Genomic DNA, 26,059 nt, shown 5'->3' with positions numbered 1-26,059 from the left:
TGAGAATGAGAGCAAGATAGTAAAAATAAAATGAGTTTTTCTCATTTATAATTACCTTTTCGATATAGCGTTGCTGCTCGGGGATTCCGAGGTCACCAGTCACGGTGGATTTGGTAAAAACTTGGACAGTGGCAGTACTGATCGCCTCTCCTAAATGATTGACAGCTCGTACAGTGTAGGATCCGGCATCTTCGGCACGTAGGTGCATAATGTTGAGAGACACGTAACCGAAGTTGAAGATGGTTGATATCCTGGAACTGGCTGTAATCGGTCGGCCATCTTTGTACCACTCCACCTATGGAATTCAGACAGTAATTTACATATAATAGTTGTAAATCGACTAAATTTAGCTTCACGACTTACTCTCATTGTAGGATCACTGACAGGAGTCAACTGAGCTTCAAAATGAGCATTTTTGCCCTCCTGAAGTTCGCCAAGGTCTTGGAGTGGACGGATGAAATGAGGCTTTTGGTTCGATTTCTCTTCCAAACTTTCTTGTCTTTGATATCTTTAAAAGAAGAATCTTTAATACCAAGTATAATAAAATCTGAATATCAAAGTACCTGGAGTAGTCCTCCAGTTGTTGGATGTACTGCAAACTGTCTGGATGCTGACTGGACTTCTCGATCGATTCTCTTTGTCTGATTTGCAAAATGGCACGGGATTCTGCAGAGCCGGTAGCACTGGTGACACGACATACGTACTCACCGGCATCGTTTAAAATTAATGATATTAAATCGAGGGCTATGAAGCCAAAGCGGAAAATGGACGTAGCTCTAGAACCTGGAAAGCAAAAAAATCTCTTTACAGACTGTTTTATAAAATAAATCTATAAAAAAAAGAAAAATAGTTTCAAAATAAACTTTAAGCGCTTATAGGTACTTAGATTAGTTTTGTTTAGAAAATAAATCCATAAATGGCATCCATAGGCTCAGAACACTTATGCAGCTTAAGAATGGCCAGGTGACCCTCAAATGGTGCAGAAATTAACCAGGGTAGAGACAGACAAAAAGTTCATAGTAGAACATTTGCCAAAATTTACGGCAGACCTGATAAGCAAACACAGAAAGACTATCAAAGATAATTTATAAAACGGACAGGGCACTGTAAACTTAATAGGCATCTATATCTGATGTTATTGTCTGATAATGATTACAGTATTCGGTTATTGACAAAGAGCTATATGGAGTGTTCAGTATCCAATTTGTTAGATTTTTATAGGGCTGGAGAATGTAGCCCAGAGATCAAAAGAGATCTGACAAGGTCACGGTCAAACAGGCCGATAGTGACCTCAAAAATTAAATTATAGGTTTTAACTAACTCAAAATAAATTAGGTAGAATTCTGGAGATTAACCAACTAGAGGCTGGTGTATAATTAAATCAAACTGAGGAAATGGAGGTGGATTGGTCACACCTTAAGGCGAAGTGGCAACAACATCGCTGGCACAGCTATCGAACCAAAAGTCGAAATCGTATTTTTATGAAACTCCAAATAAATATTTTTGGCCCAGAGACCTCAATATGATAAAAAAAACGGCGTCAGCGATGGTTATGAAATGAAGATCGCTGTCATTTTATATATAAAATTATATGGGGAATGTCATCGATGTTCATTTCCAAGCCAACTGGACGCCATTTTTTTCGATCATGTGGTATTATATACTATTTATTATATGATTATTAAATCGGAATTAAAGTATGCTCTAAAAATATTAAATTGGTATTAAGAAGTCTTTAATAAATAGTATATATGCATTGGATTGATAATTCAATATTATTGGTAAAATAATCAATCCCATTACGCCAGTGCCATAAAGTGTTGAAAAGGAATGAAAAAACTCTATATTTTTTTTTCTAGTCCCTTAAGTAATTGTCCGACCAAATTATCGCCGGTAGTGCCAGTTACGATTCTTGTTTTTATATAAAATGATGTGCATGTGGTTCGTTCAAATGAACGAATCGTAGGAGCCGATTCAATATAAGAAATTGAATCGTGTGATTCGATTCACTAAAAAGAATCGTAATGCGCATCACTATCTCAAGTTGCTCAATATATTTATTAAAAATGGTTTGCCAAATAACTGTAATTAAATTGTTAAATCACAAGAGTCCCGAAATAAAAATCCTAACATTTTCATAGCACTGCTGCAAATTTTCACAGTGTGACTTGAAAAAGAATGTTTTGACTTAATCTGAAAATAAATATTAATAAAAAATGAGTAATGAACTTACTAGCTGCCATAAGTTTTCCGTTGAGATACCACTCGACGACCATCGATGGGTCGCCGACTGGTTCAATCCTGGCCTCGAAATGTACCTTGCCACCTTCAAACTGGATGGAATCTTGAAGAGGGATGATGAATCTAGGGGGAGGATAAATACGGTCTTCCTCCCCTGGAGGTGCGTACGGACGAGCACGTTCCACGTGGCGAAGGTAAATTACTTCTGGACCAGGTTCGGGTCTGGAATAGTAAAATGACACAATATAAAACTTTATTATAATATTATTGATTTTTATTTATTGATATAAAATACACTGACGGACATATAAAACGCTTATGATTATAATAACGCTTAATGGTTAACGATAGGATGATAAAGCTTAATTGATACGGAATCTATTCATAACCTCAAAATTAGTGGAATAAATTAATAACTTCAATTAACGGTAAAAGTTTGTTTCTCAAATTCCAATGTGAGGAACTCCTGCTCATTCAACATCCAGAACGTTAAAATTAGAGGTAGTAATTTTCAATTAGTAGAAAAAGTTAAAAAAGTAGAGTCAGAGTAATGTAACTTGGTCAATTGTGATGTGATTGTGATTAGAAATAAAAGAAACATTGTTTTATAAGCTAATTATTACGCTTTTTCTATGGATATATCACAGACCACCGCAAGCTGTTGCTAAGATATTCTATTAAGTCTAATTGTATTATTTAGGCATTGTAAATGATCCTAAACTAAAAAGTATAAAATATAATTGAAACCAGTAATTTATTAAACTAATTTCGAGGTTCCGATTGAAGCTTAGTTTGGCAACACTGTTTTAGTAAAAGAATCGTAAAAACAAAATAAATTACAATTTACGAATAAAATGTCAGGCATATACTATATCTATGCCACTAATAAACTCACTCAGGTTCGATGACTTTTGTGGGCCTAGGCAAATGCAGGCGCCTGGGTTCGGGAGTGGGACCCTGCGGTACCTCCACGAACAGCCGAGCTCTAGTTGCAGTAGAACCGGCAACGTTCTGGGCGGTACACTGGTACCATCCGGCATCAGAGGCACGGGCTCTGGGTATGTCCAGGGTAGTGGCTCCGTTGTCTATAGCCACTCGTACGTCTGGACCTCCGTGGAGTGGTACCCCGTCCTTCTGCCAGGTTATTCTGGGAGTGGGGGTACCCACTGCTCGGGCGTTGAGGAGGACGGGTTCGCCTTCCCGAACATTAACTGTGGTGAATCTGAAACAGGTAAAACAAGATTATAGTTTTGTATATACCTATATATGACCAAGAGCTTTTAGCCTTGTTCATATGTAGTCTGGGTGCTAGCCGAAATAAAAGCTGAATTATTAAACGCACTGGCTAAACAACCGCCGGCGGTATTGTTAATGTGTACAAAAATACCGTCATCCGGTGGCATGAGATTTCTATATTTAATGAAATACCATACTTATACGTATACATATTGTATGGGACAATCTATAATCTAGTTACTCTTACCTTTCTACAAATTTAGGAGCGACTACTTGCTCTTTCTCGATTACGTTCAAATTACACTGGAACGAAGTTTCCCCGGTCTTGTTCCTGGCAACGCACGTCACTACTCCAGAATCGTTTCTGCTCACAGTAGTGATCATCAGCGCGTGATTCCCAGACTCGTTCACAAGGATTTTGTGGTTATGGTCATCCACTACTTGCTTTCCGTTAATGAACCACGTAACGTCCGGATAAGGCCGACCGTTCACTCTACAGTCAAATCTCGTCATTTTGCCTTCAGTCACATCACGATCTCCACAAACTCGCACGAAGTTTGGTGCCAAAGTTTTAGCTGTGTCTGTGCTCTCTACTTCGGTTTGTTGTGATTTGAAGCTTGATTCATGGATGAGACCTTCTTGTGTGGATACAGGCTCGATAGCCAGATAAGCTGAAGATACGACACATCCTTGAGGGTTCTCAGCTAGAAGAGTGTAATGTCCAGAATCATCTCCAGAGACTTGTTTGACTCTGAGCGAAGCCTGGTTATTGCTGAATGAACTCTCATATTTCTGACTTTCAACGATTCGTTGGCCGTTTTTGAACCAGGTGAGTCTGGGGCGTGGATTGGCAGAGAGTTTGGCCGTGAACACGGCATCTGAGCCTTCGAGCAATTTGGAATTGCGTGGTTTCTGAGAGATCTGAGGCGGAGCTGGCGGTCCGAGCGATCGTTCGACTGTCGTGGAGATTTCTGAGTCTTTTTCGTAGGTGGTGCGTCTTGTGATAGACTCGCGGAACGATACTTCTCTGAGCAGTCTAAAAAATAATAAAACAAGTATTATTTTCAATAATGTCTGTACCTTTGTGGCGGGTTCATTTCTTGAAAAGAGTTATGTTTTTTTGACACTAGAATAAGTAAAAAAGTTTGTGTCCTAAAATGTTTCGTTTCGGAGATACAGGGAGTAGCAGTTTAATTTTTATTCGTTTTTTTTTCAAATATTATATTTGGATGAGACTTGGTGCCTGGGTGTTTCTTGATATTAAAATTTCGATTTCGATGTCAGGTAGCGCAACGCTTGATGGAACGAAATATGTTGGGAATAACCAAGAAAGACCGTAAAAATAGACTGGATACGACGAAAGACCCATGCAGGTAATAGACGGCATCCACAGAATCAAATATCTCAAGTGGCAATGGGCAAAAAGTCTGGCAAGAAGGATGGACAACAGATGGACCACAAAAATTACAGCATGGTACCTATGAGGAATTAAGAACCCTAGAAGGAGCATAAAACCAAACCTGAGATGGAACCATGATATTAGGAAATTAGCAGGGATAACTTGGGCCCGCATAACCAACAATAGACAGCAATGGGCCCTATTTCAAATATATTACATTAAATATGTGAGGGAGCCTACACCATAATTGGAAATGTTTGCATAAGTTGAAAATGTAAGGGACGCCACCTACGTATTTTTTAACTCTTTTGAAAAGTAATAACTTTTTGCATGTACTTGTATTACACTTACTTACTAAGGGAAAAATATACTTTTTTATCACACACACACAATGATGACATGTATTAATTATTTCGGTTCGAAATATCTTCAGTGACGGTTGCTCGTAGCGATTTTTACCACGAGACAATTTTTTGGTAAAAAATGTATATTTTTCCCTCCTCTAACTTTTAAAAAATAATAACTTTTAACTTCTCATATTGATTTTTGTTCTCATTTGACACTAATTTTCATCGAAATATCGACGTTAATTCAGAAATTATTGGGAAAGAAACGAAATAAAAATGAAACTTCTACCCTCTGTATCTCCGAAACGAAGCATTTTAGAACATAGCCTCATATGAACTTTTTTACTTATTTTTATCTGCACAATATGCTGGCAAAGTTTCCGATTTCAATTCGGACCAGCCTGTATATACAAAAAAAAATAATTACGTACCTGTATTCGAAAGTGTCAATTTTAAATTCTTCGGTAATGACACCGTTGGTGTACGTGGTCGTTTGTTCGAATTGGTTCTGGGTGAACCTCTGGGGCATTTGCATGCCCTCTGGGGAAATGTATACTGAGCACACTGCCTCTCCATATTGGTTCTTGGCAGTGCAAACGTACTCGCCCTCGTCGCCAGGGCCTATTTGATATATCTGGAATAAAATTGAGAGGATCAATAAAAAAATCTAATAAGTTATAGGGTTTTTTCATTTTTACAAAGTGGTGGCCCATGGTAAAAAAACTTAAAAATACACTGGCAAAAAAATTCTTTATTAGTGACAGTTAATTCCAGCCATCATCAAACCTTTGTCAAAGACAGTTGTTTGTTTGACTTTATATATAAATTTTATATAATATAATTTATATAAAAAAGGCAAAAGTGTCTATAAAATCTATTGACACACACTGCTCATTCACGCCGGTTCGGGGCCGGATGAGATCGGATATCTTGTGAGTAAGAGTGGATTTAGACACTTGCCAAGTCGGTAGGCCATTGACCATGATATGACCGAGGACCGCGATTCGGATTCCCCGTAAACAAAGTAGGCCCTGTCCAGATTAGCCCTGGCAGCAAAAAGGAGACGTTAACTGAAATCTTTACTTTTTTATATAACAGTTTTTTTGACAGTGGTTTGGACTTTGTTCTTGATTTTAACATTAAGTCTTTTAATAAAAAAATTCTCTCAATTAAAAACAATAATGACTTGCGATATGTTTTGAAAAATATCGAGGTTTGGAAAAAATCGGTAATTTTGCCCATCTCTACTACCTATGAACTTTAAGAGCACGTGTACGTGTAGCGATTTTTACCATTATAAAAATGATCGTTGCAAATGGAAATGAGTTTAAGTTGTTAACAGAACACAAAGATTGGTACAGATACAGATATTTGACTCCCGTCAACATATATCTATTTATATCATTGCCAAGAAGAACTAAATTAATTAGAGATGAAAAAATAATTACTTATTTACATTCAAGCGTGGCACAATGTTGCCACGTTATTGATTGAAGAAAAATAAATAATAATTCACGAGATAATTTTCTTTTAAAACTAGTCTAAATATTATTACAGAAAATCTAGTAAGATGTAAATCTAGTAGTACAGAAATAGAAGTAAGATGAAAATTATTAAAGCAAAAAAAAGTCTAAACCCTAAACTATAAATATATTTTGTCGATGAAATAAACCGTTTAATTTCTCTTGGAATTTATTAATTTGAAGAATTACATTGAAGTAACCCAGTATTTTAATAATTCCACTAATATGTGGGCTAGTTTTTAGCCTATGTTCAAATACAGAACGGTCAGAAATGATTGAAATAGTTGGCAATACTGTGACAGTATTTTAGGATTGCTGATTGGTACTGATGCTAAAACAAAAAATTATCGATCGGAAAATTATAACAAATTATGTCAATTCATTGCCCGTCAATTTTTTAGCTATTCTTTTTCTTCATGAAATCGGACAAGCTTAGACTTTGATATTTGTGAACTTAATATATTTTTCAATGTAAAAAACTACTACTTTTCAATACAACTATAACATTATAGTTGTAATGAATATAGCATAAAATGCCACCAAACCAAAATAAACGGAAACCAGCTTGCAAGTGTTTTTTTTATTCACAAATGAATTTGCCTAATCAACAAAAAATTCTTAACGTTTCAGGCGGTAAAGGTTTTCAGGTTCTCTTAGTACAGACAAGACAATTAAAAAATCAGTAGACCATTTAAAACACTAATAATTTGGTATATTATGTTTTGGAGAATATCGAGGTTTTTAATTTGGTTTTATTTTGCCCATCTCTAGTACCTACCGAAAATTAAATTTGTTTAATCAACAAAAAACTCAGTTTCAGGCGGTATATATCATCCCGTCGTCAAAATCAAAAACCAAAAAAATTAAGAAGAGATATTTAATACGATTTTTAAATTATTACGGAGATTACTATTTTTTTCTTAGTACAGACAAGTCTATTAAAAACAGTTGACATTCTTTATAAAAAAAATCAGTAGTGAAACCATTAAAAACACTGTATAGTAAAACAAGTTTTGGAGAACATCGAGGGTTTCAAAAAAATCGGTAATTTTGACAATCTCTAGTACCTGAGTTAGAGGGCGTGTCGTGTACGAATGACTATAAAAATTATTGTTGTAACACAAAGGTAGGTACTTATATTTGACTCCCGTCAACATTATTCTATTTATATTTTTATATAGTTGCCAAAAATGCACTAAATGAATTAGAGACGAAGAAAATTTAGCTTACTTACTTTTGACAGCAGCGGAACAATGTTGCCAGGTTTAGATATTTTTATTTTACTTTCGCGAAAAGAGGATTTTTCAATGATTTTATTTTTTAATAAAAAAAACAGTAATTTTTTACATTGAAAAACATGTCCATTTTACAAAAATAACATAGTCACAAAACTTGTAAATTTCCAGTGAATTGAATGCTGAAATTTTTCGATCTATAATTTGTTTTAGCATCGGTACCAATCCTTAATCCTAAAATCCCCTATGGCAGGTTTGCCAACTATTTCAGTCATTTTGAATTTCTCCACACAAATCAATGACTAAAGAATAATACAAGGATGCGTAACGCGCAACAGGCTGTAGCAAAATTTGTGATGTTAGATGGATAGACATTTCTTTGCATGGAGTTAACGGATGGTGTCACCAGCGACAATTTTAGCGATTAATAGTTTGTTGTGTGTAGTGAACTTTGTACAAACTTTATTACAATGATGATTCGTTCAACTTTCAAGTGTAAAGTCGCAATGATAAGAAAAAGCCAGGAATTACGTTTAATATAAACAGTTAATTTTTTGCACTCAACCTTTTTAGTATTTTCTTATTGAATTTCATAATGATTTTTCTGATATTATACTATGATATGACCTAACATGCAGTCCATACTAGTTTTGGACCTTTTGTGAACGTTTTAAGATGTTTTAATACGCATCCCCATAGGCGTAGGCAAAAACTTTATCAAAAATATAAATTAAAAAGGATATTCATAACTAAATAAGTTTAATAAGAGCAAAAGTAAGTAATAAATTAAATTTTGCAGGCGTCGAAAAAGAAATATTTGTGGAACAATTAAAATTCTGCATTTTTTATAGTAGTTGTATCTGACACGGCACTGTTTGGAGACAACTGGTCACGATATGGTCTTGAGTGTTATTGGTCCTTGTATTCTTTAGTCACTGAGGCATAAGTAACCTACCTGGAGAGTAACATCTCCAGTCGTTTCGTTATAAGAGAGTCGGTGCTTCTGGGAATCGAGCAGTGGCGACCCCTTGCGCGTCCAGGCGACCGTCGGCCGGGGCTTTCCCGCGATGCGTCCCTCGAACGCGGCGACGCCCCCCTGGGCGAAGCGCGCGTTGCTGAACACTTTCTCGAAGACGGGGGGCGAGGCGTCGGGGCCGAAGCCGGGGATCTGTTGGATCTGTTCCTGGGTCAGCTGGCCACCTTGCACTGAAAACAAACAGAATGGGATATATTAGTTATTTCTTTAAAAGTGTTTTGTTCACGGTGCTAGGAAATAACATTTCAGAGTCTCTAGAATACAAAGTTGATTTCCATATCTATATCCCACAGACCTTGAGGTCGCAGTGGGCTCTCGTCGCCACTTGATATCTAATTGCACGATAGTATGGTACAGTACACGTGTTGATGGGTGGTAGTGTAGAAACGTACGATCCTGGATCCCATCGTTTTTTATCTTGGGCGATCGGAAAGAAAGCACGTGGATCAAGTGATGCGAATGGGATCAAAAAATAATTTGCCAAATAATCTCATAATGTATACAGGGTCGCTTTTATGTATGGAAACGGTCGATTATTAGATAAAATACATGAGGTACCGCAAAAAGTTAAACACAAAAGTTATAGGATTTTTAAATATCTATTAGCGAGTAATAAATTTAAGTATACAGGGTCGGTCATAAAGTCGTGGCACATAAAAATTTCATTTTTTTAAATAGAACCCCCTGCATATTATTGCATATTTCAATTCAATTCGAAGCAAAATTCGAAATACATACAATGTACCTCGAACCAACCGTTTCCGAGTTATTGACTTTTGAAAATATCACTTAAAAAATTTGATTTAATTAATTTCGATATGTTCGGTTTCATTTAACGATGCCATTTTGCTGAAACTATGATACTTAATAATATTTGAAATTAGTTCTCAAGTTAGCATTTATAAATGTTAAATGTATAAAATTACATTATATCAAGTTTGGAAATTACAAAATTCCAAACCAAACCAAACCAAACATTTCAATTCTTCAAATTAATTACATTGTGTATTACGATTATTGCTTAAAATTTAACGAAGAATTGAAATATGAAATAATATAAAGGGGGTTTTATTTTTAAAAAAATAATGTTTGATGTGCCACAACTTTATGACCGACCCTGTATACTTAAATTTACTAGTAATATGCATTTAAAACCCCACTATAACAGTATCACAGTTTCGGCAGAATGGCATCGTTAAATGAAACTGAACATATCGAAATTAATTAAATCAAATTGTTTGATATTTTCAAAAGTCTAATAACTCGGAAACGGCTGGTTTGAGGTACGTTGTGTGTATTTCGATTTTTGTTTAGAATTGGAGGAAGATTTGAAATATGCAATAATATACGGGGGGTAGTGACCGTATCCATATTGAGTACTCCACTTTTTCAAAATCTTACCAAAAACATTATATTACACCGTCTTTTTCCTTGGTTTTATCGGTAGTTTAAAACTTTTTTTATAATCCGTTTTGGATAAGGTCTCATTAGATATCGAGACAATTGAAAAGTTTAGTGTACGTTATGGGTCCATAATATGTGTTGTCTTATTCTTATCCCCAGGTGTTGTGTTACAAAAACATAGGTCATCACTAGACCTGCTCATTTTTAGGGTAAGCAAAAACGTTTGTTTTAAGAAATAAATAATAGCGCGGCACACAAATCGACTGAGAAATCATCGAGCAATATGCAGAAAGAAAACTCGTCCAACTCACAGATCGTACGAACCAGGAAACCATGAAAACTAAAGCATTTAACATGAGGTGCAGGGGATGTTTTAAAGATAAGGCAAAAACAAATCTTCAATTAACTCTGCATAGTAAGCCAAATACTAAAGTTTATAATAAAGTGAGTTTACGAATTAAAGTTGATATATTTATATACAGTTTGCTAAAAAAAATGAAGGAATTAATAATAATAATAAAAAATATAACATTTTAAACTTGAGAAAAAATTTTCCGTTGCTTTTTTTATATCTGAGTGTATTTGCACTTATTTAAAATTCACCCTGTGTAGCAAGGGGTATCAAGTAACTGGATATTACTAGGGAGAAAAAGAGTATATTTTAATTATTATAATAAAACAATTTCTTTCGAATGTTTAAAAAAACATATCGTCACATCTTCTGTAAAACACGTTTTTTTACATTTAGAAACATTACGTTTTTAGTTCAGCAAGGCGCATGTCCTGACAGAGATTATTATGTTGTAAGTATTAGGTTGTTTATTACTTTACAACTCTAACTAAATATAAACCTAACATTTTTAGGGACAAATATAATCGTATATCACCGTTATTTTAATGCAAATATTTTCTTTTATTGAAATCAATTTCGCCACCACTGAGTTGGCCGAGTCCGTCGCCTCAAAAAATGAAGGCGGACAAGTATACGTGTCCGATTGGTACAGTAAAAATAGTTGCTCCAAAAATGGACGCCTGAAACGCGATCCAAACGTCTAAAATTGTCTTAGCGTACGTCTCGACAGCGAGCCGTTCTGATTGCGCCCGTTTTTATTATCGGAATAGTACTTTCTCGGATTACTCGATATTTTATCGATTTTCTTATTAGTACTGGGCTATTCTGAATAGCACACTTCCATAACAACTACAGATTTTTTATTTGCATCTAAAGTTTTCCTGCAGTTTCAAAATTTTATACGTCTATTACCATTAATGATGAACGAGACTGGTCTTGGTCTTTGTCTTGCTTTTTGTACAAGATGAAGACCAAGATCGACCAGACAAGCTTCCGCAAACCAAGACCAAATCCAAATATGAAAGACTCTTGAAGCGATCTGCGCTTTTTTTCACGTTTCTGTGATATAAGGAATTACTTATTTGTACAAAATTATTGTTTTAATTTATTACAAATAGTGTTTTCTCAATTATTTAAATAAACTTTTAAAGAAAGAGATGCTGCTTCAATATAATATATTGAAAAATAAAAATTTTCCTTAGAAAAATATTCATTATTATTATTCAATATTCAAAAATATTCATTATTATTCAATATTCGGATTCCATTATTTAAAGATTTATTTGCATTAAATTACCTATAATACTATATAATTAAGATTACATAAGATTTTCTATGTAGAAAGTGCCTTTAGTCAAAAATCTATTAAAAAAGTGCAAGGCTTGCAAGAGTCTTGCAACAGGACCAAGACTACCAAGACTATACTATTAGAGTACAAGTCGAAGTCCAAGCGAGTCTTGGTCTTGGTCTTGTATGTGCTCATCACTAATTACTATTCGTCCTAGGAGTATGAAATTTCGGACAGAGATCCCTTAAGTAATCCAAGTATATTATCAGAAGCGATTTTTGGAAATCCGTCTCCTAAGAGGGTGAAATTAGGGACAAAAGTTTGTAAAAAATTTGTTCAAATTTTTTCCTTGTAAAGACCTTGTAAGTTGAACTGAGTACTATAAAACTTTTTTGCAAATTCACCCCGTAAGAGGGTTAAATTATAGGTGAAAATGTGTACATTTTTATATTAAATCGGATTTAGGAGTAATGAAATTTTGCACTAAATTTAACTTTTAACTGACAAAAGCGAGTACTAAAAATCGATTTTTAGAAATTTATCCCCCAACGGGATGAAATTAGGCCCAAATAAACTTTCTACGAATAAGTTTATACTAAAGATTTGTTAAAATCCGTTCTAAGGGTACGAAGTTTTGCAAAAAGGGTCCTTAACTGACAAACGCGAATTCCAAAAAGTGATTTCTGAAAATTCAAGCACTAACGGGGTGAAATTAAATAAGATATTTTGTACAAAAAATTATTAGAATCGGTTCTAAGAGTATGACATTTTAATACAGAGATTCCTTAAGTGAATACTAATATCGATTTTTGGAACTTCATACCCTGGTGATGGTGATTGAAATTTTCTAAATAAATTTCCTTAATATCTGCCCTGTCCTTAAAAGGTGTAGTAATTGAACTGTGAAAAAGCCATTTTTGGAAATTTACCCCTAAAGTATTGCAATTAGGCGTGATCATTTTATGATACATCAATACAACTGTATAGAAAATAAAATTGGCAACAATATTTTTTTAAATGACTGACTGAAGTATGTATAAAAATATTAATAAATCTAAAAAATATTAGCCAAATGTATCTACTTTTTTCTCTGTCTATAATACGTAATATAATTATTATTTAATATTATTAAATAAATCTATATTTTTTACTTGAATACTTCTTTCTATTACTTAACATCTTACTGTTCAAATTATTTTTTCAAAGGATATTCTACTGTTTAGGAACTTTTTTTAACTAATATAGAATTCAGTTAACAACAAACTTATAATAACAAAACTTATAATAAGAAAAAAAAAAGAAGAAAAGCCAAATTTATGTCAACAAAGTTTATGATCAATTAAATTTCTTAAAAAATTGGCAAAAGTAAATTTGTTTTTGGCTTCTGATCATAACATTTGAAAATATGATTTCATCATATCTATTAAGTGTCTGATATAATTTTGAATACGAAATTTAACAGCAATATTCACCAAACATATTTTTTAGTTAAATTTTAGCTTTGAACTTTATAACCGCACTTTTTTTGAAGGAAACAATTTTATTCTGTAAACAACAGTTCTCATAAATCTAATTTCAATTTGTTAACAGCTTTCTTTGATAAAAACACATCGTTTAGTGATTATTATTCTGTTTGAAGTACTCATTTACCACAGATCTTTTGAAAATATACTGTCTCCTTAAAATAGACACGTAGCCAAGTAGACGATTTTTGAAATAAAACTCGAATTTTGTCGCTTAGAACCTTCTGTGAAAACCTGGCCAATGTCCAAAGACACTGTCGCCTATTTTTTGACAATTAGAAATGGTAATCTTGAAAACAGGACTGAGTAGGCCGAGAAAAATATGAATGTTTATGTTTCCTTTCGGATTTTCGGGAATAATTTGGGTTATATTTTCGTTGTACTCCTACGCAATTTGTATTTTTATCGAGGATTTGGATTCTTGCTTGTTTTATTTGGAAAATACTTTGTATTGGTGCAAAATATATAACATGAATTAAAATAAGAAATAATTGTTATAACAGAAATACGTTTTTAAAAAATATCGCCCTAATTTTATAAATTGAATTTTCTGTATTTTAACCTGAAGCTTCGAAATTCAGAAGAAAACAGAAAGAACCTCGAATTAGTGGAATAAATTAATGGTTTCAATTATACTTCTTTATACCGTGTATAAAATGACAATCAATGACATTTCCCATATAATTTTACATATAAAATGACAGCGATCTTCATTTCATAGCCATCGCTGACGCCGTTTTTATTCGATCATATGGTACATGGAAAAGTTATATTTTTATTTGATTGTTGGCAGTTACTCTAGCAAAGACAGTTTTAATTCTAGAAGTTGATCTACAGGGTTGTGTGTGTTCACCACATACGACACGGAAGATTGTAGCTAAACGATTAGATTTTTACAAATTGTAAGTTTTGGGTTCGTTGAAGGACTATTAGAGCTACAATTTAAAAATATTTTTACAAGTTACAGAGTGTCCCAAATAAATAAAAATTATCAAAGTTGTATTTTTTTAAATGGAACACCCTGTATATTATTACATTTTTAGTTTCTACGATTAAAATAAATGTAAATTTGATTAAGGTTTATTACACTTAAACCTTACCGTTTTTGAAATATTTTCAATTTTGTGAAATTGCAGTATAAATTTTAAGGCTTCATTACTCCGAGGGTATCAAAGTTTTTAATACTAAATATTTACTGAAGTTTATTTATTGATCAGTTATTGTGTTGCTGTAATAAAAATTTACTACCTTATACAGAGTGTCTAAATATTTATTTTAAATAATTATTAGCTTTAAACCGCAATAACTTGTTTAATTTAAATAGAACACCCTGTATATTTTAAGAGAATCAGATGCACAATTTAATTGTCTATCAAATTGTATTATACCATTTTTTACCTATCTCTTCAATCTTCCGTAGAAAATGCATTTCCTTGTAATTTAGAACTCATTTATCAATATACCCATGGAATACTGACATTTTAGATTACTTTTAAAGATGTACCAAATTTTTAAAGATCACAGATACTAATATTGTCAATATAGTTCGTTTATTTCATTAAAAAATAAAAAAACTATTTAAATATTTGTTAAAGAGGTCCAATTAATATGATTCCAAACTACATTAATTGACTGTTTGCGTTGATTAATAATAATTGCTCCAAATACTAAAAAACTGAATTATTTATGTGTATTAGACAGTGTGGTAAAAAAACACCTTAAAAATGATATTTCATTTTTTGACAAATGCTTATTTATAACAACAGAGACGTTCATTTTCATAACTTATTATTATATTGATTGCTGATTCAAATCCACATTTATTTAGAATAATTTATTAACGAACACAATTAAGTATGTAATTAATTAGAATTTGGGCGGAAATACCGGTGGTATATTTAATTAATGGTAGACTCTTTTATAAAGATTTAAATAGTTTTTTTTTTTGCATACAAATGGGCTAGTAATATCATCGTTTTACTAAAACGATAATATTCCTAGCCTGTACATTTTGTACATTTGTTGTTTTAAAACAATCTAAAATGTCAATATTCCACGGGTATATTGATAAATGAGGTCTAAATTATAAGAAAATGCATTTTCTACGAAAACTTGAAGGGATAGGTAAAAAGTGATATAATACAATTTGATAGACAATTAAATTGTGCATCTGATTCTCATAAAATATACAGGGTATTCCATTTAAATTAAACAAGTTATTGCCGTTTAAAGCTAGTAATTATTTAAAATAAATTTTTAGACACTCTGTATAAGGTAGTAAAATTTTTATTATTGCAACACAATAACTGGTCAATAAATAAGCTTCAGTAAATATTTAGTATTAAAAACTTTGATACCCTCGGAGAAATGAAGCCTTAAAATTTATACTGCAATTTTACAAAATTGAAAATATTTCAAGAACGGTAATGTTTAAGTGTAATAAACCTTAATCAAATTTACGTTTATTTTAATCGTAGAAACTAAAAAATTCAATAATATACAGGGTGTTCCATTTAAAAAAATACAACTTTGATATTTTTTATTTATTTGGGACACTCTGTATCTTGTAAAAATATTTTGAAATTGTAGCTCTAATAGTCCTTCAACGAACCCAAAACTTACAATTTGTAAAAATCTAATCGTTTAGCTACAATACTCCGTGTCGTAAGTGGTGAACAATCCTGTATACCATGTTATATTACAGTACAGTCTATCCGTTCTGTAGGTACAGGGTATCCGTAAGGGTGGAAACGATATTATCTGTTACTGTTTAATCGATATATTTCGTAAAAAATTAGACGACACGTCCCATCAATAAAAATTCGACAAATTTGCAAATAGCCCATGAAATGAGTGAGCGGAGTATTTTCGGTGACATACTCGACACGTGAAAGTCCACGTGGACTCTCTATCGCTTTGCATAGGTAGCGATTTATAAAACAGATTGCTGTTTATTTAAATGGTTTTGCCGGCATTCTTTTGATAGACACAGATCCAGTAGACTTACTTTAGATTTACAGATCCGTACTTTAAAGCAGCAATAGCCGATACAACTCATGGACTTAAAACCATCTCTGACAGTGACTTTACAAAAACAATGAACACTATTACATAGTTGTGTTGACTATAACTAAAAGCAAAGACATGGTTTTAAGCTAAAACTGTAATTAGTCGTTCCTGTCTTCTTTAGAAGAGAATAGCTCCAACAAAAACAAATCTATCGAGATGAGTCAAAAAATCAACAATTGAGAGAAGATACAAGCTGGGGATAAAGTGTTTTAGAGGTGTTTTCAAATTCCTTTAGAAAACCGTTTTACATGGTGTTTCAAACTTTCGCCAAAAACAACAATATTTTGTTTTCCCTCGTAAATCAAACAAGGAAACAAGAAACAGCCATCTTATCTGATAGTCAAGCAGCATTAAAAGCGATCAACCTAGTAACCATCAATTCGAAGTTGGTCGAATGCTTAGAGAAGCTGAACAAATTAGTCAAAGATAATAATAAAGTGCTCCTACTCTGGGTGTTAGTCCACCAATGGATAGAATGCAATGAAAAAGCAAACGATCTAGCTAGAAAAAGAGCGAACACTCCACTAATTGGAGAACAATTCTGCTTTCCCAATGGAAACTAACTTAAAGCGGAACTTAAGACCCTGGATGACTCCATCCGTAACCTGGAATCAAATTTAGTTAATTGTAATGAAGCAATGGGAATTTTCTAACGATCTAAGATACTCAAAGAAATGTCTCAGAACTTTGACCGAGTAATGTCAAAGATTTTCCTTGATTTAAGTAAGAACAATCTTCGGATTGTCACGGGGTTTTTAAACACTGTCTCAGATTCTGCAGATGATGTGGGGAAAATTGGGAAAGCCAGAACACCTCATCACTGATTGAGCCGGGATGACAACCATTCGTGCCATGAACTTTGGTACAACTTGGAGATGGAGATGGAGAACTAGCCTCTGCAAAACGGTCTCAGATACTGGCTTTTACCAAAGCTCCGAGAGTATATGATGAAATAAATAAACTCAAAGAAGCCCAACAATTAAGCAAAAATTCAAATCAAATTCGAATGTGTCAAGTAAAATGTCAAATAAAACCGTAAAAAATTCACGTCTAATTACGTCGATTCCGCCTCTATGCATGAATACAAATCAATAAAAGTTAATGTGTATGTCATCAAATACGTCGAAAAATCATCGAAACTATTATCAAATTAAATTTCTAATAAATTCAAATTCGTTTAAAACTTTTTCTTTTTCATTATAATCCTTATATACTTGTTAGAAAGAGACAGCACGCTGTCGCATCATGTAAAGATTGGTTCATAAAACAGACTTTATGTTGGTAGTCATGGCAAATGTTGCCAGCTGTTATGATAATTTTCTTTGCAAATTTGATATTTCCCATTTTCGAATTTATTTATTTTTTCTAATCTGACATTTTTTGTCACTCTCAATTTTATTCTGAGTATTCTCTGACAAATTAAAAATTAAATCTTCGCTTTGTTTAGTTAAAACTAATGATTTTCAGTGCAATAAAATGCCAAAGCCACTAAATAGTCGAAATCAGCCAACTTGTCTCATCTCTACTCAATTAGTTTGAAAAGGAAATAGAATATGGCGAGCCCCTTTTGCCGTTAACATGCGTTAGAGAGGTAAAAATTGATTGATTGTTTAAGCTTTGCGGCTTTTATTGAAACTAGATCTATGTAGTTTTCAGCGTGTTACAGCTACGCTCAATATTGGTTTACGGACTATGAGTAGAATCTCACAAAAAGTGAACACTAATGGTAACCAATTAGAACTTTATATGGTTCCGCTTTCATTCAAATTGCTAATAACTTCATTTAATTAGAGCTTCTTTGTGTAATAATCATAGACAAGGTAATAATGTAGATTTAAAAAAAATATTTGTGACAAAATTACGAATTTTATTTAACACTTGTCAAAAGTCAAAGTAAAAAAGTAAGCCGTGGCAACACTGCGACGCGCAATCGTGAAAATTTTTCATGACGTACACTCCAACTTTTACTGATTCTCATATGCTAGACTTCTTCTTTTTTTTAAGAATTGATTATTTGTCAATTCATAACCTCTTTATTGCTTCGTGTTTTCGATTGTAATATCTGACGAAACGCATAATATTATACGCGTGTGACGTGACCCGCATCAGAGGATTTTCTAAAAATACCTTCAATCGGTGTTCTAAAAATACCCCGGCACTTTAGACCACTCGGTATAATTTCAAAAATGCAAAAGGCGCGCTTGCGTCTTGATGGCCACCTTTCTTGTGCCAAGAGACGTGGTTATTTTAGATGGGATTACGACACGTAAAGGAATGCTTAGCGAAAAAAAATAAGTTAGAAAATCAAACAGAGTTTACTTGACATACCAAGCGATCAAAAATTTTTAACCTGAAATGATGATAGATGATTGTCGCTATAAGAAAATTTTCTGCAATTATGCAAATGTTTATCAAAAATTTCCATTTTTAGTTCTGCAGTTCTTTATTGCTTTAGTCAGTATATTGAGATTTGATCATCAAATCTACTATTTTTAGATTGACAATATCAACATTATAGATCATCTAAAGCCTCAAAAATGGCGAATGCAAATTCTGTGGGGAAAATGGGGAAATACCAGAACACCTCATCACTGAGTAAGCCGATACGACAACCATTCGTGCAATAAACTTTGGTACGACTAATATCGGAGATTGGGACCTACCTCCTGTAAAACTGCCTCAGATACTAACTTTTGTCAAACCCCTTGGATTGTATGATGATTTACATATCAAGAAAATTGATTATCGCGGTGATTAATTGCTTTTTGTGCAAGACCAAGTATATAAGACCCACTTACAACGTTAATGCAATTTGTGATTTATTTAAATTTGTGTTTGGTTTTGTTTGATAGAGCTAAATATTGGCTAGATAGCCAATAAAGATCTTCTGAGAAATTTGACTCCCCAGGATTCCTAATTGAGATAGCTTCTTTGATTAGATATCAATATAATATGCAAATTTAAATTTAAGACTGTATTATAGTAGCATTCTTCTCAGAAGAATGTTATAACACAATGGTCTTAAGTTTCAAATTATAAAACAAAGGAAATAGAAAAAAAAAACAACACACTTAATTCAAACTTGCCTTTTTACTGTTTGGTTAGGTTAGGACAGAAAGCAGAAGAACACATTAATTGTGATCTATGTATGACAAATCTTATTAAAGATTTTGTCTAATGAAGATCATAAAGCATAAAAATCTACATTTCTTGATGTACTAATGTCTTCAACTTTATGTCAAAATTTTGAAAGATCCTATTCAGACAAATTTAAACAAAAGAAACTAGACTGGAGTTTCCCAGATTATATGTCAAGTTCCACATGGAAGCTGGTATAGTCAACAAGTAAGAATCGTTTCAGTTTTTTCTATATATTTTTGTTGTGAAACTTCATTTAGAACCTCGAAATTAGTGGAATAAATTAGTTGTTTGAATTTTTTAAAGTATAATTAGTGGAAAAACTTAAGAGTCAGTTAACTTTTTCTACTAATTGAAAATTTCTACCAGTAATTTTGCCGTTCTGAATGCTTACATTGAAATTAGAGGAACAAACTTAACGCTAATTGAAACCACTAATTAATTCTCTTAATTTTGAGGTTATGAATGAAGCTTTAAACTGCAGTATTTGAAGCTGGTTTTATCCAAAAAATAACTCAACGTGAACCAGATATGAAAGAATGACGAAAACCTGAGATTTTAGTAACTTTGAGCAGTTATAACAAAGATCGCACACTAGATCCTAACCTGTCATGTGCCCGGTGACCTGTCGGGTGACATGCTGTTCTGTCCTCGTCACCCTTTGCTGTTGCTGAGTAGAACTCTGCTGCTGAGTCTGCTGACTCTGCTGCTGCTGACTTTGCTGTTGTCGATTCATTTTCTCACCACATACGTTTCACAGATATCGAAATAATTAATAGAGTCGATCAAAAAAATAAAAGAAAATATGTATTATCACTAATCAAAAGGGAGATATTAGCACACTACGAGTATATCACCACGAAAAAAAATATATATATCACGAAAAAGAGCGTTAATTCTAATGTTCATCGAATTATGTATGGAATTGCCTGCTGGGGGCTGTGTAAAGCTAGATGTTCAAGTCATCATCCCCGATATGTCTGAGACATCGGTCGTATACGAGTTGCGAGCGAAGAATGAGGGTACCGGGAGTCTCCCGCCGTGCGCCGGGACGTCTTAACGGGCGGAGGGGGGTCTGGATGAGCTATTTTCGGGATATTGGCGAGTTCAGGTGCATTAGAGGCGTTCGGGTGGTGTGAGATGGAGATAGAGAGCTGTATCGTGGTGTTATAATGCTTTAGATTTGGCTATGCTAATCTGAATGAGTCGGCTGAGATGGTATAATGGGCGCAGGTGGGGTTATTATTCATGAAAGTTGTTTTACTAATATGAAACTACTATTATACAGCAAATTGTCCTTTTTTCGGATATTTTTTTGTCGAAATTAATTATTCTTTATACCGGGTGCGTCTCAAAAGTGGCTCACCCCTAGAACTTTTTTATTTTTTTAGATAAAAAAAAACGAAATTTGGTATGTTAGTATATGACACAAATTAGGATTGATTGACGTATTCAATTGTTTTTGGTCACTTCCTTTTTCACCGGAAATGACTACAACTTTTGATTTTTAAATGGCACCCTCGGTATTTTTGTACTTTATTCGATAGAAAATGACATTCTGAATAGAATAACATATCATTTGTCAACTTTTGACAAATTCTTGCTTAATAAAAAATCGTATTTTAAAATTCAATCTAGAGTACCATGGTTATGTTAAAAACACTAACTCTTAATCAAGGAGCCTTGGAAAAATAGATTTGATTGTCTAATGTTTTTAGTGTGTTGTCTTGGCCAGTTAGAAAATGCCCAAATCGTATTTTCGATCATATATCTCAAATTTTTCAAATGGAACGAGGGTGGCTCATTAGCATATTTGGAAAAAGCATTTTTTTACGAATAATTTGATACCACACACTTGGTATTTCGAGTCAAATTTTCGTTACAAACGGCAAGTTATAATTTCAAATTAACCATACGAGAAAATGTCAAAAGTTGACATATGGTATGTCACTCTATTCAGAATATCATTTTCTATCGAATAAAGTAAAAAAATTCCGATGATGTCATTTGAAAATCAAAAGTTTTAGTCATTTCCGGTGAAACAGGAACTACGTCATATACTAACATACGAAATCTCGTTTTTTTTACTGAAAAAATAAAAAAGTTATAGGGGTGAGCCACTTTTGAGACGCACCCGGTACAGATACCCTCTAGTTTATATACACTACATACTCCTACATACCGGGTGTTTTTCAAAAGTGCTTCACTCTATAAACTTTATATTTTTTGAAATAAAAGTAACTAAATTTGGTATGTTAGTATAATATGACATAAATCGGGATTATTTTATGGCCTTCCTGTTTTACCGGAAATGACTACAACTTTTAATTTTTGAATGGCACCTTCGGTATTTTTTTAACTTTATTTGATAGAAAATTACATTCTGAATAGTAGGTATGACATATGATGTCAACTTTTGACACTTTTAATTAAAAAAAAATAATATTTTAAATTTCAATCTTGAGTACCAGGGCTTTGTTAAAATCATCAATTTTTAATCAAGGAGCTTTGGGAAAATATATTTCATAGTCTAATGCTTTTCGTGTCGGTCCTTAAATATGCTCTAATCGTATTTTTAATCATAACTGAAGATGTTCAAATGGAACGAGTGTAGATCATTGGCATATTTGGAAAAAGTATTTTCTACCAATTTGGTACCGCATACATATTTGGTATTTCGAGTCAAATTGTCTTTCCTAATTTATGGCTATGGCACTCTAGATTGAAATTTAAAATGCTATTTCTTAATTGAAAATGTCCAAAGTTGGTATATGATAAGTCATTCTATTCACGTATGTCTTCATCCCCGATAATCGCAAGACTAAGACCAAGAATAATCTTGCTCACAACTAGTTACCGACATTACCGTGGTGTCTTAAATACTTTAGTTATCAAATTATGAAAAATAATCTGCTGTATGTTGAATAAATCTTAATAAGATACCAATCTAAATATTGACTCAACGACAAAAAGATGTGTTGACATAGGGCTGATTTTTAAATCTTTAAAAAATTTAAAATATTTGCACAACACAGTAAATTTGTACAAGAAAATAAATGTACCAATTTCTCAGCCGGTCCAATCAAAATCGTCTGTTTTCGACAATTTTCGCAGATATACCGTGTGGTTCACTAAGTATGCAACATATGGAATTTTTTTATTAGAAGTCCTATCCAAATGGGAATACTATCAAATGTTAGTGCATGTCCAATAACCATATCAGCGATACTTTGAATGGTTGCAAGTCAAACAACCTACAGGGTAGGCCAAAAAAACGTACATAAGTTTCGCGGATGTCCGGATAAAGACGAATAAACTGGGAGTTCTTTTTATTAACTATTTTTCACATATTGAGCTTGAATTAGTGAAGTATGAAAATCTTAAATATAAATTAAGTAAAGAAAGTATTGCCATTTGGGTAGGACTTCTAATAAAAATTCCCATATATTACATACTTAGTGAACCGCACTGTAGAAAGTGACAGACTCATCATATTTAAGCAACCCAGAAAGTAGAATGTAGAATATTTAGGAAAAACGGGTTAATCACCGCGACCTTACAGATCTATTATATGTTCCCCTTTCATGAGTTATAACGAGTTATAAATCATCATACAGTCTTCCCCCAGTCAACCCAGAAAGTTGCAAAAGTATTTCAATAATTCCACTCATATGTGTAGAAGCCTTCTCAGCATATTATACGATATAATAATAATAAATTATACTTACTCTGAAAAAAATCTTTTATGTTTTCTGGAAATTCTGATTGCAGCTCATAAAAATCCAACGGTGTCATCTTCGAATTTCTGTGCAACTGTCTATATGTGCCGTACATATGAGATGGTACTCCTAAAAATAACAAATGAATCACAAATGATATAGTACTCAAATGATTCGACATATTTAATTAGATGTCGCTAGAAAATGTCATAAAGTTATTTTTTGTAAACCTTGTACAGGGTGTCCCATTTTAGTTGAAATAATACGGCATCTCCGTTATTAGTAAAGATAGGAGGATGCGGTTTGCACCAATCTGTCCCACTTTTTTGTCAAACTGAAGATGCTGTAAACAAAAATCTCATAGCCGTCGTCTTCTTTTCTGAGCTACAGGGTTTTTTTGAAAGTTTTGCAATTTTCTTCCTTCTATCTTCACTAATAACGGAGATACCGTATGATTTCAACTAAAATGGGACACCCTGTACTGTATGTAATGTGGGTACCTGGGATGGGACACCTGGGATGGATACCTGTAATGGGACACCCTATACTGTATGTATCTAATAGGGCATTGCAAGCTCAGGCATCTAAAGCTGATGGGATTAACGAACGAAGTCATGTACAGATTTTGTCAATCAAAGGTAGGAATTTTACGTCAGTGAGATAGCATGACAAATGTGCAGTTCTTTGTATGAAGCAATGATAAGCCATTCACAAAGAGCTATGTAGTATAACAACGGTCCTTTAACCAAGTTAAAGAGGTAAGCTTTTAGCCAACTGTATAACAAACAATTTAAATAGAATAAAGGAACTTGCGTTGTGTTAAAAATATTATTTTTATTTTGACTTACCTCGGATGCGCTCGACAAAAGCAATATTAGGGAAATTTGAGGCGCATACGTTATGTAAATCAGACGCTAAATTTATAAATAGTCCTACTTATTTCATTAAATGAAATGAAAGGAGTGCCGTACTCTGTCTAGAATTCACAATAAAACAGCACGGCAGATCACTTCTTCTTCTTTCTCTGCTTGTCCATTAATGGATGTTTGCGACCACACTTTCCATGGCTTCCCTATCTCTGGCTGTGTGGATCAACGTCTGTGTGTTACTAATGCCTGTCCACTGTGTTATGTTCCGCAGCCACGACATTTTTTTCCGTCCCAAACCTCTTCTGCCCTCGATAATTGTGTTGAAGAGTTCACGTTCTCTATTAATACGTCTTAGTACATCCTCGTTTCTTATCTTGGCCGTCCATGGTATCTTGAGGATTCTGCGGTATATCCACATTTCGAAAGCTTCCAGTCTGTTTATGGCACTTGCTTTTAGTGTCCAACTGTCCACGCCGTAGAGGAGTACCGACCAGACGTAGCATTCCATAAATCTCAACCGAAGCTCAAGGTCGAAATCGCTACAGGTGAATACTTTTTTAAATTTCAGGAATGCGCCCCGAGCTTGCTCGATTCTGCACTTAATGTCCCTGTCAGATGACCAGTCCTCGTGAAGCCAAGCTCCCAGGTACTTGAATTTTTCGACTCGTTCTATGAATTTTCCTTCGTACGTTAAGCTGACGTCTCTAAACTCATCCACCTCTCTCGTGACAACCATGAATTTTGTTTTCTTTGTGTTAATGGCAAGTCCCATTCTTTGACTACATTCTCCTACCATACTAACCAACTGTTGTAAATCATCCATGTTATCCGCAACCAAAACTGTGTCATCGGCATATCGTATGTTATTTATCCAGACTCCCTTGTCCTCTAGCGACTCCTGAAAGATGGCATATATTGAACAAGAGCGGCGATAGTATACACCCCTGCCTTACTCCTCTGCGAATACAAATTTGGTTGGTTAGGCCGTTCGCTAATTTTACCCGTGCTGATTAGTGCCAGTTGGCAGATCACTTTTCGATATATTAAAGAATCCAATTATGCTGTTCTGGACTTTAATAAAAGAGAAATAATAATAATACAAAAACTGTCCTCATTCTGACCAAGGTTTGTAGTTTAATACATTAAAAACATGCCACATTTATTACATCCAAAACGGAAGAAGTTATTGTTACTTTAGCAGATCCCCACCCGCGTACTAAGGTCTTTTTTTGGTTTGGTGCAAATATCTTTAGATTATGAGTTATTCGGTAGAGAACGGTAGTATAAAAGCTATTACATAACACCTATCATCTCTGTTCGTTGTCTGATTTCCCTGTCCCTAGTTTTGAGAAATTATAAAAATCAATAATTGTTTATGTATATAGAGTGTCTTAAAACTGAGTGTTTTGAATATAAAGATTCAAATAGATTTAAATAGGCGATCATCTCAGCTATATGGAAGATTTAATCTCCAAGTTATTACACTTCTTGAAAATGGTAGGACTGGAAACTTAAGAAAGAGATCAGAAGATAACAATAGTCACAGTCAAATACAATATACAATACCTCAAATAATCTAATCTAATCTATATTGTTATTTATTTATTTATTTAAAGGAAACATATCAAAATAAAAAATATAGACGAAATGCATAAGAGGAAGTACAATCATGGTACAAAC

At 33.5% G+C, this 26,059-nt stretch overlaps 1 protein-coding gene across 4 annotated transcripts in view; it reads right to left on the bottom strand.

Moving 5' to 3' along the window:
• The window catches only part of LOC115879935 (titin), a 125,088-nt gene extending 104,270 nt beyond the window's left edge, over positions 1-20,818 (bottom strand). For 2 of the 4 annotated variants that reach the window (XM_030896996.1, XM_030896997.1), the window contains exons 1-9: positions 20,398-20,818; positions 8,937-9,187; positions 5,655-5,857; positions 3,725-4,513; positions 3,137-3,463; positions 2,234-2,463; positions 564-783; positions 364-508; positions 56-295 (exon numbers count right to left, since the gene is read on the bottom strand). In XM_030896996.1, the coding sequence (XP_030752856.1) occupies positions 56-295; positions 364-508; positions 564-783; positions 2,234-2,463; positions 3,137-3,463; positions 3,725-4,513; positions 5,655-5,857; positions 8,937-9,187; positions 20,398-20,527 (2,535 nt within the window). In that variant the 5' untranslated portion in view covers positions 20,528-20,818. The remainder of the gene's footprint in view (positions 1-55; positions 296-363; positions 509-563; positions 784-2,233; positions 2,464-3,136; positions 3,464-3,724; positions 4,514-5,654; positions 5,858-8,936; positions 9,188-20,397) is intronic. The other 2 variants (XM_030896999.1, XM_030896998.1) reach the window with 1 other exon arrangement.
• Between the last annotated feature and the right edge of the window lie 5,241 nt (positions 20,819-26,059).

This window comes from Sitophilus oryzae, unplaced genomic scaffold (genome assembly GCF_002938485.1).
Source record: "Sitophilus oryzae breed Bouriz unplaced genomic scaffold, Soryzae_2.0 scaffold_1590_pilon_pilon, whole genome shotgun sequence".
Lineage (NCBI taxonomy): Eukaryota > Metazoa > Arthropoda > Insecta > Coleoptera > Curculionidae > Sitophilus > Sitophilus oryzae.
Note: the sequence above shows the minus strand (reverse complement) of the source record. Positions and strands in the feature narration are given on the sequence as shown.